This window comes from Borostomias antarcticus (assembly GCF_949987555.1).
Source record: "Borostomias antarcticus genome assembly, chromosome: 10".
In the NCBI taxonomy this organism is placed as follows: Eukaryota; Metazoa; Chordata; class Actinopteri; order Stomiiformes; family Stomiidae; genus Borostomias; species Borostomias antarcticus.
The window spans coordinates 14,088,914-14,107,049 of record NC_140243.1 but is presented as its reverse complement, the minus strand read 5'-3'; the positions used below and the strand labels follow the sequence as shown (position 1 = coordinate 14,107,049).

General features: G+C 47.7%; 1 protein-coding gene across 3 annotated transcripts in view; it reads right to left on the bottom strand.

Annotated features, from left to right (window-relative positions):
* rspo2 (R-spondin 2) overlaps window positions 1-17,906 on the bottom strand; it is a gene marked incomplete at both ends in the record, with an annotated part of 70,909 nt that extends 53,003 nt beyond the window's left edge. For all 3 annotated transcript variants that reach the window (XM_084444936.1, XM_084444937.1, XM_084444938.1), the window contains one exon: window positions 17,807-17,906. In XM_084444936.1, the coding sequence (XP_084301062.1) occupies window positions 17,807-17,906 (100 nt within the window). The remainder of the gene's footprint in view (window positions 1-17,806) is intronic.
* Window positions 17,907-18,136: the final 230 nt, after the last annotated feature.

Genomic DNA, 18,136 nt, shown 5'->3' with positions numbered 1-18,136 from the left:
TGAGTGTTTGTGACTGGTCTGAAAGCAGGCTGTTGCGTAAATAATGTGATACTGCAGGATTATATTATGAGGTGGGCTGCCTGCCATCCTCAGCCCTGGGTGGTATGGGTCTCCTGGCTGTAGCCTCACAGGCAGCCAGAGTCTACACTAGAGGTCTTCACGGGTCCAAAATGACAGACCCGAACCCTAATGGACCTAAGAAATTCACTCAGAGATCCGACTGGATCCGATAAATTTTACAAAATATATATACCAACCCGTTTTTGTCCAAGATATCACAGACCCAAACCGGTGCATGTCCGGGTGCAGGAATAGTGGAGAGACCCGGGATCCGAGACGGGTCGGGTATTTTTATGGAAATTTAAAATTGCTATTAAAAATGCCGTTCTAGGCTACTGCAGTGCTTAAACCGTTTAGCATGTCGGATACAACATCGTAGTCTAATAAAAGGAGTTCAAAATAACATAAAGACCTAATGTGAATAGGCTACGGTCTGACGTCATTCCTAAGGGATAGCGTGACAAGGAAATTAAACTGCATGGGTGATTAAAACAATAGTTGCAGTAGCCTACATTGTTTCTATTGATTTTGCGTTCCTGCAGCGATAAAATGGTTGTAATACCATGTATGGCTCCTCAAATAGTATGTTTGGAATGCATGCGCCTTTCCTGTGACTCAACTCGCCGGTACTGTACGTGCTGCTCAATGTTTTTTCCCCCCCTTGTGTTTGTTTCACTTCATGTATTTCCAGTTACAATACACAGCACATATGCGTTTATCTCGTGATCAGCACCATTCACAGGTCTTCTCGGATCCACTCGGGTATTACACATAATGATAAACAGACCTGGGACCTGTGGTAATAGAATGGGACCGGACCCGAAACCTGTCACCATAATAAAATGTGGACCCGAACCCGTACAGGTCCCGGGTCGGGTCTCGGATCTACGCTTCGGGTTCAGCCCTAAAGGCTGTTATAGTCTGAACCCTTACAGGCAGCCAAAGTCTGTCCAGCCCAGCTGACAGGTGTCAACATGTTGCCCTGCTGTACCCACTGGCACAGGCACACACACACACGCACACACACACACACACACACACACACACACACACACACACACACACATATACACATACACAGCTAATGGGTTTTCATGTACTGACAGTTGTTAAATAGACCTGGGTGGTGGAGGTGCCAAATATATACAGTACAGGATATATGTAATCCGCTGGATTGTGTGTGTGTGTGTGAGAGAGAGAGAGAGAGAGAAAGAAAGAGAGAGAGAGAGTGTGTGTGTGTGTGTGTGTGTGTGTGTGTGTGAGAGAGAGAGAGAGAGAGAGAGAGAGAGAGAGAGAGTGTGTGTGTGTGTGTGTGTGTGTGTGTGTGTGAGAGGGAGAGGGAGAGTGTGTGTGTATGTGTTGGAGAGAGAGAGAGAGAGTGTGTGTGTGTGTGAGAGAGAGAGAGAGAGAGAGAGAGTGTGTGTGTGAGAGAGAGAGAGAGAGAGAGTGTGTGTGTGTGTGAGAGAGAGAGAGAGAGAGAGAGAGAGAGAGAGAGAGAGTGTGTGTGTGTGAGAGAGAGAGAGAGAGAGAGAGAGAGAGTGTGTGTGTGTGTGAGAGAGAGTGCTCTTATCTAAACAGCCCTGCCTGATAGGGCTATGCGTCTCAGGTTGGTACTGTACAGAGAATGGTTTAGCTGATACAAAGAAACACTTTTACATCAGAAGATTAATCTTGTCAGTAAGTTCTCAGGCCCAATATTGTTATAACCATCCATCTGTTTTGTCTCTCTCTTTGTGTGCGCGGTGTGTGTGTGTGTGTGTGTTTGTGCGTGCCCTTTCCAGCATTGATGATGCTAACCAGCCCTGAATGGTCTGTAACGCTGGGCTACTGTCCATTCCAGGGCCGCACCGTGCCATCTCTGGACCCATTAGCGGTCAACATGTAAACCACACGCGACCCCGGCTTGCTCACACCTATCAGTTAGGCCCGCTGCCTGACAGCTGTTTACACTGGGGGGGGGGGGGGGCGAGGCTTCTCAGACCTACCCGACCCAATAAAATAATACTGAGCTGAGGAGAAGCCGGCCAAGATGTAACACAAGTGCAGAACTGTAGGGAAAAAGGAAGGAATTTGAAAAATGTTAATGGACTTTTACTTTTTTCATTTATTTTTTTTCATTTTGCCTTTTACTTTTTCTTTCCCAATCGGTGCACCGCAGGCTGGCTCCCCAGGCCGGGTGCTCGACCGCGTGAGCAGAGGGCTCTGCAGGAGGACAGAATGCTGAAACTCACCATAGTTGAGGTTTGTCTGTGACAGAGCAACATATCCAGGAACCCACCAAAGCAACCTAGCCATAGGGGGGGGCTGTACATTTACACCATAATACAGCTGGAGAATTTCCCTCAATTACACTTCACTAAACAAAGCAACCCCTCTCTCCTCCTATCTCTGTCTGTCTCCATCTCTCTCTCTCTCTCTCTCTCTCTCTGTGTCTCCATCTCTTTCTCAAGCATGCAGTCAGAGCCAAGAACACAACAGTACATGGACTTGTCAACACAGACAAACAGCAACAACCACAACCACACAGAAGAGCAGAACAGAGCCAGCCAGAAAGCCAGCCAGCCAGCTATAGTATGTCATATAAGCCCCAATGATTTCTGTGTTGCAGATAACATTGATGGATCCACACATAAAAATGGATCATAAGAAAATGGAGCCTAGCTAACATTCAGCTAACCTAGCCAACTGTTGGATGTTTAGCTAACCTAACCTAGTGGCTATTGCCATTAGCTAGTTGGCTGGTTTATTCTAGCAGCCTTTTCTCTCGCCTATTCTAGCAGCGTTACGTTCATAACAAAATCGATTTGCGGAGGCAATTTGTCATTGTATGCCTCAAATCGTGAATGATGTGCTGTGGATTAATATTGAAGGATTGTTTGGAACATTATGCACACCAAAGACAAACAGAGCACCGGCCTGGCACACTGACCAACGAAAATAGTTTGGAGGAGGCCCCAGTACGTGCTTTAAAAGCAAACATTTTAGTTACACCGCCAATTTTTGCGTGCAATCTTTTATTTTTTAACTCTAGTATGACATGGCCAAACAAGAGCAGCGGAGGTGTATGGCCAGTTTGAATGAATGAAACTGAGTTGAACAAAACAATATGGATATTGGAAAGAATAGGAACTGTGTTTTGAACTTCCATTGTGGGTCAATCTGGTAGGAGCTTAGCTAACTCAAGAGTATTTGGTGATACTCTCATGAACCCGAGATTCACATTGCAGTGTGATCTCGTGGGGCAGGTCTGATGCACGGCACAGATAGGGGGTTCTACAGACCTTAGCGGAAGCTGCCCTCGTTGATTTGTAAATCAGAAATTAAACCTGTTCAATCGGTTGCGATGTGTTTTGAACTGTGTAGGGAGAGGTGGATTAAAAACTATTAAAAACTAGTGAACACTAGGACTGAACGACTAATTGATTTCAAATCGAAATCGCGATTTGAAACAATGCGATTAGTAAATCGCAAAGGCTATGATTTAAGTGGCTGTATCCCAAAGATAGCTGCCTTGCTGTCTAGAGAGTATCCTTTGGAGGCAGTTTTTTTGGCTGAAGTTGCCTGGAAAGGAGTCTGGATTGAGACGGACCTCCAAGGAAGCAATGCGTAACAACGCATGTCGCTAAATACCTGCGGTCAATCATCACTAAAATATTCTGGAAAAATGTCCTTGGTAAGAGAACTTATCAGTTGTCGAAACAAAAAGCCAACAAACTGGTTGTTATGCTGGCCAGCTAACGTGTTCCCAAATAAATGCTCTAATACGTTAACCTAGTAGGACGACCTGTAGCCATCCAGTCACGAATGGTCCTTGAAGGAACAAGTTTGTTTTTTGGATCCTGTTCTTTAACAGCTGCTAAGACAACAATATAGTAAGCTAGTTACTTTAGCTACGCAGCTAGCTAAAGATATTGGTCCCCAAATGATTTTACAACTTGTTTAGCTACTGTATGTTCCGACATTTCTGTCAAAACCTGCAGGTATCTATGTAGCTAACTAACGTAGACTAGCCAAGCTAACGTTAGCCTACAGAAGAGGAAAACAAACATCAGATCAGATAAATAAACAGTTTATTTTGATAAACTGGCCACATTTTGGGAATCTACATGGTTACTTTCTCAACTGAAAACGTATTCAAACTTCAGAAAGTGACATATTAAAAGTCATGGAGACTTTTTTGCTCTCCAAAATTGCTCTTTTGGCCCGAGCAGTGGAGCGGGCGCACGGGATTGTGGGATATCTTGACCAACGAAGGATACATCTGTGCTGCCTTCAAAATCTGCCCAGGTGGAGGCAATTCAGCAAGCAGCATATTTGTAAATATTTGATTGGGACATGACTTGATGCCTCCCTGCCTCCGAATGCTGCCTATTCGCCTTATTCACCTGGCAGCCATATTGGTCAGTATGGAGTGCGGATGCGGAAGTGCCCATTGACTTCAATGTTAAAAGTTTGCTGTAAAAACACCACTTCAAGAACCAAAATAGTCAAAATAACAGGCACTATCGGGGTTACAAACTCATCATTACCAGACTGATTGTTTTTCACTGCCGTTGTTTTCGCGTTTGGAAATACATGGAGGTGAATGAGCCATAGTTAGCCGTTAGCTGCATTCACTCCGATGTATTTCCAAATGCGAAAACAACGGCAGTGAAAAACAATCGGAGTCTGGTAATAATGAGTTTATAAGCCCGATAGTGTATTCAGCCTGTTATTATGACTATTTTGGTTCTTGAAGTGGTGTTTTTACAGCGAACCTTTAACATTGAAGGCAACAGGCACTTCCGCATCCGCACCCCTCATTACGTCAGACTGACCAATATGGCAGCTGAGGTGAATAAGGCGAATAGCCATTTGAGACACAGCCAATGATTGTGTTCTATCGGATGCGTTGCGGCACGTTTCAGAAGTGTTCCAGAACTGGCTCTCTGCAGAGCTCTGGTAAAAATAGACAGCAGGTATTTTTTTGATGGATGCCACATCTGGGACGCATTAAATAGTAGTAGATGAAATAGGTAGTTAGATCCCACGGCCTGGCAGAATATGAAACAAAATTCTCCTGAAACGCAACCGGACGGAATAAAATTTGACTGCCTTCGGAATGCCACGCAAACGGATTCAGTGTATTTGAGGCGTAAGGCCTTGTTCAGACACAGCACGTCAGGTGCACCGCACTGCCTTTTTTGTTGTTGTTCTACAATTAAAAGAGCAGCTTGCGAACATGATGCAGTGATGTCTTAAACTACAACGCAATCTATTCCAGCTGGTTTGCTTGACATACAAGTACAAATGTGGATGCTAGCTACAAGCTAAATGTCATAGAGAATAATGGGTCGATTCAATTCAGAACATGAAATAGTGACTCTAACCACAGCAGACGAGGGAATAAATATAGAACCTGTTCAATGTTAGTCTGGGGCCTCTCTTTCGCAGTTGTTTCGCTGGTCTAGAGGGGAAGCGCCTAGGATGACGCATCGCATAATCTTCCCGTCTGGACCGGAAGAACAACAGTTGTATCTATAATTTCGAGGCTAAGATGCTGCAGTGGCTTCAAATGTGTGATATTATGTATCCGGCACACTTCTTCCATGACTTCTTGAAATATTTCTTCAGGTATGTCCATGTTTTCTTCCATCGATGTAAATAAAGCAAGCGCAAGTAGGAGGCGGGCTCTACAGGCTCGAGCGGGAATAAGGGGTGGGCTTAAGGCAGTGAAGTAAATAGACACCAGGCTCTCCTCCCCGAGGAGAGACTGGTGACGCGAGGCTACTCCTCCCCGAGGAGAGACTGGTGACACGAGGCTAGTTCAATGTAATGTTAGCTTGATCTTGGATTGACTATGTCCAAGATCCATTGTATTTGCGTGGTTTTTCCCTGGAACAACAGATTTCTTCTTGGCACTCTGCAAGCATTTTTTCATACAGCCCAAATATCTCTAAAGCTGCAGCAGCTAATCACTAGTTAACAAATTCTCTGAATAGCTGTAGTTTGAACATTTTTGCAGTTTAAGGTCTTAATTAGGACGCGCTACGAGTTGCTCTTCAGCAGTGTGAAACTTATGCCCGGTAGATTTCTTTCAATGAATTTCAAAATAAAGGTCATGCAATGCAATTCTACATTTCGTCACAATTTTAATCCTTTACACAGAAAGTATTGAGTTGAAGGTTGACTTAAAAAAAAAGAAAGTCATATCGCAAATCAAATCGTAATCAAATCCCCTATTGGTCGCAATATACGTATTTATTGGCCCCCGCTCATCAGTGTAAGGTTGATTTGTAAAGCTGTATGTAAAGTAAAAAAAAATCTCCACCCTGGAAGGCGTTTTCCAAAAGATCTCTTTTCAGTGGAAAAAAAAGAAGAAATGTCGTGTTCGTGTGGACGGGTGACAAGTACGTTCTCAAACATATCCATATACGTGTGGGCGGGGCCTTAAACAATATCATTCCCAATGAGATACCACTGGGACTGGGACGCCAGCCCTGCGCAGAATTAATCCCTTCAATCCTGACTGCCAGGGAACAGACAGCTCCCTTGTTGGGGGGATTAATAATATTGATTGATGAGTCATCTCATTGGTTAGTCCTGATGATATCCGGATGTACGCCTCCCTCCTCTCCCCCTGTTCCAACAGCCCTGAATTATAGAGGATAACCCCTGGTGACCTCTGGGCATCTGACACACACGCTATCTCTCTCTCCTCCTCCTCCTCCTCCTCCTTAGAAAGTGAGCTCAGCAGCGGGGTCCAGTAATAACTAGCAGGCCTGCCTGTGCCTGATTAAAAACACGCGGGGGCTTCTGCAATCCGCAGGCCATCATGAGGCCATCGCCTCACACCACACAGAAACAACCCCCTCAGGTCCTCACACCACACAGAGGCAAAACCCAGCACTCAGGCTTTGTCCTCGTCTTGTCACCAGCCCCCAAGCCATGCAAAAACCCCAGCCCTAACCCCCAGCTCCACCCCCAGCCCTAACCCTCAGCTCCAGCCCCAGCCCTAACCCCCAGCTCCAACCCCAGCCCTAACCCCCAGCCCCAGCCCTAACCCCCAGCTCCAGTCCCAGCCCAAGCTGCAGCCCCAGCTCCAACACATACTGTAGAGTGAGTCAGTAGGTGTGGGAGGCCTGTTCATCTCCCAGACTCCATTACACCCTGCCACTGTGTAAGTGTGTATGTCTGTGTCTTTGTGCATGTGTGTGTGTGTGTGTGCGTGTGTTTGTGTGTGTGTGTGGGGGGGATGTACGTGTGTTTGTACATATGTATGTGTGTGTGCGTGTATGTGTGCATGCATGTTTTTGTGTGTGTGTGTACACATATGTGTGTACATGTGGGCTTCAGGGGGTCTCCGGGTCTCCTATTACCAGGCCTGGCAGATCGATGCAGAGCAGGTACAGACAGAGGAACACACAGACATGAGCAAACAAGAGCAGAGCTGTGGCCTGCTGCAGTAACACAACACTGGCCTCTCACCCTGCCCTCCTCATCCCTCCTCCACTACCTCACCCCCTCCTCTTCCCTCCTCAACTACCTCAGCTCCCTCCTCATCCCTCCTCCACTACCTCAGCTCCCTCCTCATCCCTCCTCCACTACCTTACCCCCTCATAATCCCTCCTCCACTACCTCACCCCCTCCTCATCCCTCCTCCACTACCTCACCTCCATCTTCAGCCCTCATCCATCACCTCACCCCCCTCCTCATCCCTCCTCCACTACCTCACCCCCTCCTCATCCCTCCTCCACTATCTCACCTCACTCCTCATCCCTCCTCCACTACCTCACCCCCTCCTCATCCCTCCTCCACTACCTCACCTCCCTCCTCATCCCTCCTCCACTACCTCACCCCCTCCTCATCCCTCCTCCACTACCTCACCTCCCTCCTCATCCCTCATCCACTACCTCACCCCTCCTCATCCCTCCTCCACTACCTCACCCCCTACTCATCCCTCCCCCACTACCTCACCTCCCTCCTCATCCGTCCTCCACTACCTCAGTTCCCTCCTCCACTACCTTACCCCCTCATCATCCCTCCTCCACTACCTCACCTCCATCCTCAGCCCTCATCCACCACCTCACCCCCCTCCTCATCCCTCCTCCACTACCTCACCTCCATCCTCAGCCCTCATCCACCACCTCACCCCCTCCTCATCCCTCCTCCACTACCTCACCCCCTCCTCATCCACCACCTCACCCCCCTCCTCATCCCTCATCCACTACCTCACCCCTCCTCATCCCTCCTCCACTACCTCACCCCCTCCTCATCCCTCCTCCACTACCTCACCTCCATCCTCATCCCTCCTCCACTACCTCACCCCCTCCTCATCCCTCCTCCACTACCTCACCCCCTCCTCATCCCTCCTCCACTACCTCACCCCCTCCTCATCCACCACCTCACCCCCCTCCTCATCCCTCATCCACTACCTCACCCCTCCTCCACTACCTCACCCCCTACTCATCCCTCCCCCACTACCTCACCCCCACCTCACCCCCCTCCTCATCCCTCATCCACTACCTCACCCCTCCTCATCCCTCCTCCACTATCTCACCCCCTACTCATCCCTCCCCCACTACCTCACCTCCCTCCTCATCCGTCCTCCACTACCTCAGTTCCCTCCTCCACTACCTTACCCCCTCATCATCCCTCCTCCACTACCTCACCTCTATCCTCAGCCCTCATCCACCACCTCACCACCTCACCCCCCTCCTCATCCCTCCTCCACTACCTCACCTCCATCCTCAGCCCTCATCCACCACCTCACCCCCCTCCTCATCCCTCCTCCACTACCTCAGCTCCCTCCTCCACTACCTCATATCCCTCCTCATCCCTCCTCTACTATCTCACCTCCCTCCTCATCCCTTACCTTACCTCCCGCCTCATCCCTCCTCCACTACCTCAGCTCCCTCCTCATCCCTCCTCCTCTACCTCACCCCCTCCTCATCCCTCCTCCACTACCTCATCTCTCTTCCACTACCTCACCTCCCTCCTCATCCCTCCTCCACTACCTCACCCCCTCCTCCACTACCTCACCTCCTTCCTCATCCACTACCTCACCCCCTCCTCATCCACCACCTCACCTCCCTCCTCAGCCCTCATCCACCACCTCACCCCTCCTCATTCCTCCTCCACTACCTCCCCTCCCTCCTCACCACCTCACCTCTCTCCTCAGCCCTCCTCTTCCCTCTTCCTCCTCCCGTGTTCCTATACCCGAGGGTGTCGTTGTGAAATACGAGGGACTCTCTCTCCTCTCTCCCTTCCTTTCCCCTCCTCCCTCTTCTCTTCCCCTCTCCTCCCCTTCCTTCTTCTACCCTCCTTTCCTCTCCTCCCCTCCCCTAATCCTCTCCCCTCTCTTCCTCTGCTCTCCTCTCCTGGCCACTACCTGTGAAAGTCTCCGATGACTCATGGTTTGTTTAAATGCGTCTTTTGTGTTTTTTTCTTTATGCAAACCACTTAGAAACGATTCCCGCATTTTTATGGCTCAATAAAGTCCGGAGTATTGAACCAAACTGGCTGGCCAAATTTAGTAGCTTTATAAGAAAACATATTACGGTGTAATTGCTTTAGGCGGCTGTGCTATCGAGAGAGTAGTGTAGGTGAGGGTTACAAAATCTACCTCGCACTCGTAAGGGACACTGGCCCTTTTGTCTGCAGCGCTGCAGTTTCCAATCACCACGGGGAAATATGGAGTGTATTATAAGATTTATATAATAAGTCCATTTTATTTCACATTTCCGAAAATGAACTTTTACAGTGTGGTAAAATGTAGCCTGAAAGAAAACCATCTGTTTGGCATTTAGTGTTGCCAGCATCTGGGCTCCACTGATGACAATGATGGAGGGTGGGGGGGTGGGGGGGATACCCCCCGAGTATTCCCCACTGAAGGAGTTCACACACACGCACACACACACGTGATGGATGGGAATGTGCAGAAGTGTTACAACACTCGCCTGCCTTCTCATCCGTGTGAAACAGATCTTGCTCTGTCTGTACTCACACACCAACACCACCACACCGGGAGGAACAAAAACAGGAGAGAGAACTGGAAGTCCTGTGTTCTGTCACGCGCCCCGACCATCTCCAATCACAACCGAGACCGTCTCTGGGAGAGGGCAGGTTCTGAGGGCCCATTCTGAAGGGCCATTCACACTAGCTAAACGCCGTTCTGAAAGACCGATCACACAAGCCAACGGCGTACGTATCAGTCCACTACAGTCACCTGTTATTGGCTTCTTCAGCTGTCCCTGTGGGAAATCACTCTGAACAACTCCTTAAGAAACTTTTTTGGTCCCAGATCGAAACATTTTATGAAAGGTTCTACATACAGTAGAACCATTCCGCACATAATTTATGACACTGTTATCACTATTTTTATTTGCTGAAACAATATACGTATTAGGGCTGCACTATTAATTGTGTATTAAACACTATTCTGGTTTTAAATAGGTCTCCTCAGCTTCTGAGCACTACAAATCACAGAAATTGAGTGTGTTGGGGCGTGCTGACAAATCACAGGATCTCACGCTGTCTGACGAATCACAGGCATTCCCTTGAATGCGCTGTGAGCAACTTTACTCAGGTTGAAAGATAATGACAGTGTCGGCAATTGAATTGTCGGTTGATACTGTCGTACGGTTGACTATGAACCAAGTGTGACAAATGGTGTTTCATAATTTTGACCTATTAATTTTAACCTTTCAGAATTTTTTTTATAGAGAATAGAATAGATAGAAAGTGTCCCAAAAGCTCTGGGAACCTGGGAAAGTTGACATGATCATTGTGCTAACTACTAACTTAGGTAGGCTATTCTAGGTAGCCTACTGTAAGTACAGTACTACTAGCTAGAGTAGATATATTGCTAAAATTAGCTATCTTATTAGGTTCTGTTTCTACGGTGGATGGCAAAACCTAAAAATACAACTATCAGCAGCCATGTAGTTAGACAACTCGTCAACTCCATCATTATTAGTGCTACTTCCGAGAGATAATCTGATATATCGGATCGACGACCAATATATCAGACCGATATTTGCATTTTATACCTTATCAGGATATTGGGATCACCAATATTGCAATTAGGACTCTTAGTTAGTAAGAGTGCTTAAAATGCTTGAAATGTAAAATAGGGTAAACAATACCTAGTATGCCTATTATGAAGAAAAAAAAGTAGGCAGTGGAATCAGATGCCTTTTAGGTGCAGAGTTTGCTAAATTAATTAAAAATATCAGAATCTTTGACAGAGAGAGAAGAAGAAATTTGTTGATATCGGCCTTCCCAAAATATCGGAATCTGTATCGGTCTTGAAAAATCAGACGACCTCTACAAGTAGCCTACTTCCAAGATGAATCTTCTACAGTACTTTGTGTTCTGGGAGCTCAGCTATCGTTCAAGGTGCAATAGTCAAGATTTCGATGTAGACTAATCATAAAAAAATACATCAATAAAAACATTCACAAACCTTTGTTTGAGGTGCGGAATAAAAGTATTGCTTTTTCCACCAAAACTTTATTGACTATGAATTTATCCTTTTTAAAATTATGACTGGTCTGAAATGAACGTTGTGTTTACCTCCATCTGAGATGTTTGAGGTGCACACATCTGTGTCCGTGGACCTTGAAGCCAAGATACTATGCAGTGTATCACACTTCACAATTGCAATTACAATATCAGGCAAAATAATCGCAATTATTACTTTTCGTAATAATATGTATATATTATGACACACATAACAAGCACAGACACACAGACAAGCAAGCACACACACACACACGCACGCACACACACACACACACACTAATGGCTTGGCTGCCGGGGCCTGGGAGAGAAAGGGAGCCCAGTTCCTCAGGGTGGAGGAAGGCCCAGGTCAGGGTTAGGCTTGCGGTAATCCTTCTCAGGTGATGCTGTTCACAATCAGGCTTCTTCAGCTGATCTGCTTAAATATGTCCACCCCCCCCCCCCCGGCCACCCCCTCTCATCCCTAAAAGCCCCTGGCTGGTGGCAGAGCCCCCCAGAGGACAGGGGCTTCTGCTATTCCCCGCCAGCGACCTCAGATCGCTTTTCAGCGTTTCCGTAAAGTGATCGTTCCGCGGGCCGGTTGGCGTGGAAACGGCCCGATGCACACCATAGAGGCTTCCTCACGAGCAGCCAGGAGAGACTTGCACACGCTGACACACACATTCTCTCACACACACGCCTACACACACACTCTCTCACACACACACACACACACACACCAACACACATATGCGCGTGCATGTGCGTGCACGCACACACACACACACACACACACACACACACGGTAGGATTCAGGGCTCCCATCCCAGGGATTAGTGTGGCATCATGTGAAAGGCCTTGTTAAAAAACATGGCATCTGGGGCACTTTTTCATTTTTTCCGAGGGCAGGGTGGTGAGGCTGATTCAGGAGCAGCCTCTTGGATGTTCTCCACGCCTTTCAGACACTTCATCCTGTGGGATCCAACATTAGCACTTAGACACACACACACACACACACACACACACACACACACACACACACACACAAAGGCACCACACTCGGAACCCGCCGGCGCTTTCAGCAAAACCCTGCTTTCCATAACTCATGTTGTGTATGTGTGTGTGTGTGTGTGTGTGTGTGTGTGTGTGTGTGTGTGTGTGTGTGTGTGTGTGTGTGTGTGTGTGTCAGAAAGAGAGAGAGGGAGTAGTTGTGCGGTAGGTGGGTACGGGTAGCCTACTTTACTCAAACACATACTATACAACGGGTAGTTCCGACCTCACAATCTTATTGTTTGGATATTCCTGATATACCATCAGGGCCTCGTTACAGCTCGGTTTCAATTACTATGCCACATGTTAGCGAAATAGCTGGCATTCTACTCCTGTGTGATAATGTGGCCGCGTTTCCAAGAGACCAGCAGAATCCCCACAAACTCATCAGATACAGTGTAAACGTTCTGTGTTGGCATTCTAGGATGCCCCTTGCTACAATGTTTCCAATCGCTTTCTGACGTCGCACCAGTGAGTGATGCACTAGCTGAGACGGTCACTCCTGACTCGGTGACTGACCATGATCTGGTGCGAAGCAGCCCAAAAAAGTATCAAACAAGAGTCACATTTATTTGGAAAAATGGCTAGCAGTTTGTTGGCAGTTTGAACTTTAATTCATTCATGGCTATCCACCTATGTTGGAGAGTCGATTTGTCGGCACCTGAAGCTCTGAACCGTTACGGTTACTAGGGACTGGGTCGTATCTGTACGTGATAGTTTTAGGAACTGTTTCACTGAAATCAATCTACTGTATAGACACTGAAAAAGTCTACATGTACAGTATACCAAAACATCGAGGGTTGTGGTATCAGGTGCTGTATATATGGTATACCATGGGCTATGCTGATCCACGACACTCGGCTGCGTCTCGTCCCTATAACAGCAGAACAAGCCGTGGTACCACACCCACTCAGGAATTACTGATTCAATAGTAGCTATATACTCATACAGGTAGTTGCCGTTTGCTCTAACTCTCTCAGACAAACACTGATCTGACCAGCTCCAGTTCTCTCTGCTCCCGACTTCACAACCTCTAATATGGACTAAACACAGTATAAGCATTCTGATTTATTAAATTGTAATCATGAATGAACCCTTTGAAAATCTTAAAATTCATGACGCCTCTTCCTCTCGTTTACAACAGTACAAATCCATAGCTCACCCACAAACAGTTCTGCAAAATGATTAGACAACATCCAGCAACACACAGACACCTGAGGGTTCATGGTTTAATGTGGTGGCGCTTTCTGTTTCTAGTATACTGGCAACTCCATAAGTCTCCCACTGAGCCACGATGCTCCTCTCTCCCTCCCTCCTCCTTTCTCCCTCCATCTCTCCTCCTCTCTCCCTCCTCCCTCCCTCCATCTTCTGTCCCTCTCCCCTACTCTCTCCCTTCCCTCCTCCTATCCACCTCCTCCTCCCTCCTTCCTGAATAGACTGCCTGGTCTTGATCCAAGGTCTCATACAGTCAGCAGGTGGCATCATCATCCACAGAATCACACTGAGTAGCAATAAGCCTAGCTCTGTCATACTAAGGAGTAATATTCCAGAGTGTAGCTATGATTTTATTGCAGAGTAATATTTCAGAGTGTAGCTATGGTGCTATACAGAGTAATCCAGAGTTTAGCTATGATGTCATACTGAGGGGTAATAATCTAGTAGTAGTAGTAGTAGTAGTAGTAGTAGAAGTTGTAGTAGCAGTAGCAGTAGTAGTAGTAGTAGTAGTAGTAGTAGTAGTAGTAGTAGTAGGTATTTTATTGATCCCCTTAGGAAAATTGCACTTAATTTGCTACTGTAAGTAGCAAAGTAACACAAGCTATACTAGATACAAATTTACAATTGATAAATAATATACAGAAATCCAAAATACAAGAGTGCATCTGTGATGTCATACTGAGGGGTAATAATCTACTGTAGATTGTAGCTATGATGTTATTCAAGACGCCAGCATGGCCTCCCTTGATTTAGCAGGTGAGGAGGGGGGTGGGGGTGTTGTGGTGGTGGAGGGTGTGTGTGGAGGTGTTAATTTAATATGTTTCTTCATCTGCTTTATAGATGAGGACAGGCAGTGAGGAGGATTGAGGCAGGGACTGGGCGGTTCTGACAAGCGTGCCAGCCTAAGGCCCGGGTCTGACAAGCATGCCAGCCTAAGGCCCGGGTCTGACAAGCATGCCAGCCTAAGGCCCGGGTCCGACAAGCATGCCAGCCTAAGGCCCGGGTCCGACAAGCATGCCAGCCTAAGGCCCGGTAGCTTTTAACTATGTGTACGTTCACCTATGTGTGAATTCATCGGGAGCGTCGGCTGCGGTTGGATGTGCAGGTACACAGGAATGAACGTGCCGCAAAACACGTGCGTGACTATATGTATGCTTTGCTAAACAGCAAGTACACCGCAGGCTTTACTCCAACCGTATCCCTGCAAGACGAGATCAGGATCGGCCCAAAACCCACACAGATCCCATATCCAACCTTTCTCTCACAGGACCCAGTGGACCCCTGCAGCCCTACCCCTCATTATAACGGAACGATCCAGTCCTTCCCTAGGTAGTCCAGCCATGAATAGAAATGCCGAATGCTTTGACTTTCCCCGGCCAACAAATACCTTTCAGGTAAAGACATTTGTTATCTAAACACAGGGTATTTTTTTAGGTATAAAATGTGCATGCCTATGGAAGAGAGCAGGGAGTTGACATGGTGTGGAGTAGTCTAGAGAGAGAACTGTGTGCTATGCTGTCGAAGTGCCAGACAGCCTGTACAGTATATATAACGTCTTCCCTGAGGGCACTGAAAACCGCCAAGTGTGTGTGTGTGTGTGTGTGTGTGTGTGTGTGTGTGTGTGTGTGTGTGTGTGTGTGTGAGCGTATTGAACGGCGATAAATAAGCCTGATAGATACTGGAAGTCTTGGCTGTCTGCCGCCCCGCACTACCTGTCGCTCTGTCTGCCGCCCCGCGATACCTGCAACACCCCCCAAGGCTGGGAGGCTGGGGTCTGGCTGGGCCGTGGGGAACCAGGGCTGGGAGTCTGAGGGCTGGGGGCTGGGCCCCGTGGGGACCGGGGCTGGAAGTCTGAGGGCTGGGAGGCTTGGAGCTGGTCCGTGGGGCTGGAGGTCTGTGGGCTGGGGAGCTGGGCCGTGGGGACCCAGGGCTGGGAGTCTGTGGGCTGTGGGGCTGGGCCGTGGGGACCCAGGGCTGGGAGTCTGTGGGCAGGGGGGCTGGGCCGTGGGGACCCAGGGCTGGGAGTCTGTGGGCTGGGGGGCTGGGCCGTGGGGACCCAGGGCTGGGAGTCTGGGGTCTGGGTTGTGGGGACCGGGGCTGGAAGTCTGTGGGCTGGGCTGTGGAGACTGAGGCTCCCCGCTAGGAAAGTTCAGAGAGCTTACAGAGGGTAATATGTGAACAGCTAAGCCTAATGCTGCGCTCAGGGTCAAATGTGTGAGTTAACCTTCTGCTCTCACCTCCCCCATCCATCCCTCCCTTCCCTTTCTCTCTCTCTTCCCAGAACACACACACGCACACACGCACACACAATTATTCAAAGAATAACATACCCACAAGCCAAAAGCATTTACCTATATCAAACACACACACCTATGCCAACTATTTGCCTCTCTCCCTCTAACCTAAACTCCAACACTGAACCAGTTGAACTGTGCCAAAAACGTAGATACCATAAGAACATTATATTACGGAGTATCTGAGATCACAACCCTTAAAGAAAAAACTGAAGAGCACAGAAACGTGCGCGTGTGCCAGTGCCCCGCGGTGATTGCCTGATTATTTGCAGATGGGCAGCGGAGGGCTCCCAGCGCCGAGGCTCCCCGTGGCATGCCGTGCATGTGATTAAATCTGTGATTGCTTTACAATTTACAAGCCCCCGAAAATTTAAAGGAGAACCCCTCTGACTGTATCCTGCACTCCCCCTTGCGCTGTATGTGCCTCCCGTTCTAAATTAGGTAACCGTGAGACTGATAAGAATATTAATTCACACTTTCCGTGTTGTAGGCTAGTCGTCTCTTGCCGCTAACTCAAAGGACTGTGATTGTGTCGCGGCTGCAGGGGAGGGGGACTGCAACAGGGGAGGGGGACTGCAACAGCCGGCCAACTGGTCCCACCGTGAGCTCATTCATCATCGCTCCCCGTATTTACCCAGGGGGGTAAATCCCCGCGCTTCCCCAGGGGCGATTGTTATGCGGGTACCAACTGTTCAAAGATAACTCTGTGGTTATGAGATCAATTAAAACCAGCTTAGGGGTTGGAGAGGGCCAATTCACATGACAGGGGAAGGAGCTCCGCATCTATTCATTACACAGGCTCTCCCACTATCTGCCCTAAGCCGCCGCGCTCCACGACAGCGAGAGCCGCACTAGTACGAGCGCTTTACCGTCCCGTCGACACACTAAGCAGTTCCACATTTAATTAAAGAAACAGTGCGCCCTTTGTTGGCAGTGATTGCCCGACACATTGACGCGCTGACAAACGTGAGCAGCCTATTTGACAAAATGTATAAAACGTTGTTAGCCTAACCTATTACTATTGCATACAACTGAAACCAGGACAAGTCTCATTCAAGATACATTTTTACGCCACTTTTTACGCACAGGCCTCTTCTCTATGAAATAAGCACGTAATCAAAATGTAAAGCTGCATATTAAAGTTTATAAATTAAGCTACAAATTACTCAATTAAGCCTATCGTGAATTTGAGATAGAGCACAGTTTTCTCATTTGAACAAATCAAATGCGCCTGATGGACAGACAACACAGGAGGTTAAAAACGACACTCTTGGCACCGCAGCATCACCGGGTCTTAGCCTACTTGAGAGCTCTTACCAGATATCTATCACTTTAAATATTCTATAAATAGTCCCATGTACAGACTATCAGAAGCAACATCTGCAGTAATCGTCTGTGGTGTACAGGAATAGCTACTCAGGTCGGGGATAATGGTGTCCATCTATATGTGAGCTACCTGTCAGTGCGTCATGGTTATTACACTCAAAAGCCTTGATGATGTAGTTAGGATTATAACAATTCTTAATATTGACTCTGACCTATTTGTCAAGGGTGAGCAAAACATCTCAATGTGAGTAGTCCACTTCTAATCTTAATATTAAAGGCCTTTAATTACTCTGAGTTCTGGGGGACCAGAAAACTATCCATAACTTATCCCGTTTAACTTTCCCACGGAGAAGGATGCTAGAAGCCAGTAATAGTCTTACCTCTCTTGTTTCTTCTCCAGCGCTGCGACTGCGTTTGACAGTTGCTGTACTCCATACAGTTCAACACGATTAGAGCTAATGAGAATAGTCGAAACTGCATCTGGGCGGCTGGTCTGCTGTTTCGACTCGAATAAGAAACGCCGACGGTACTCGGGATGGATTGTCTGCTTCGGTGTCCTCCAGTTTCTTGAATGATTCCAATGTGTCACACATCAGACGAGCAGCGGTAGCATCTCACCGCCGGATAGTACCATTTTATGAAGAAGTGCACGGATCCTTCAAAAACAAGAGTCCCTTTGAGAGCTGAGGGGAGAGAATGATAATGGAGGT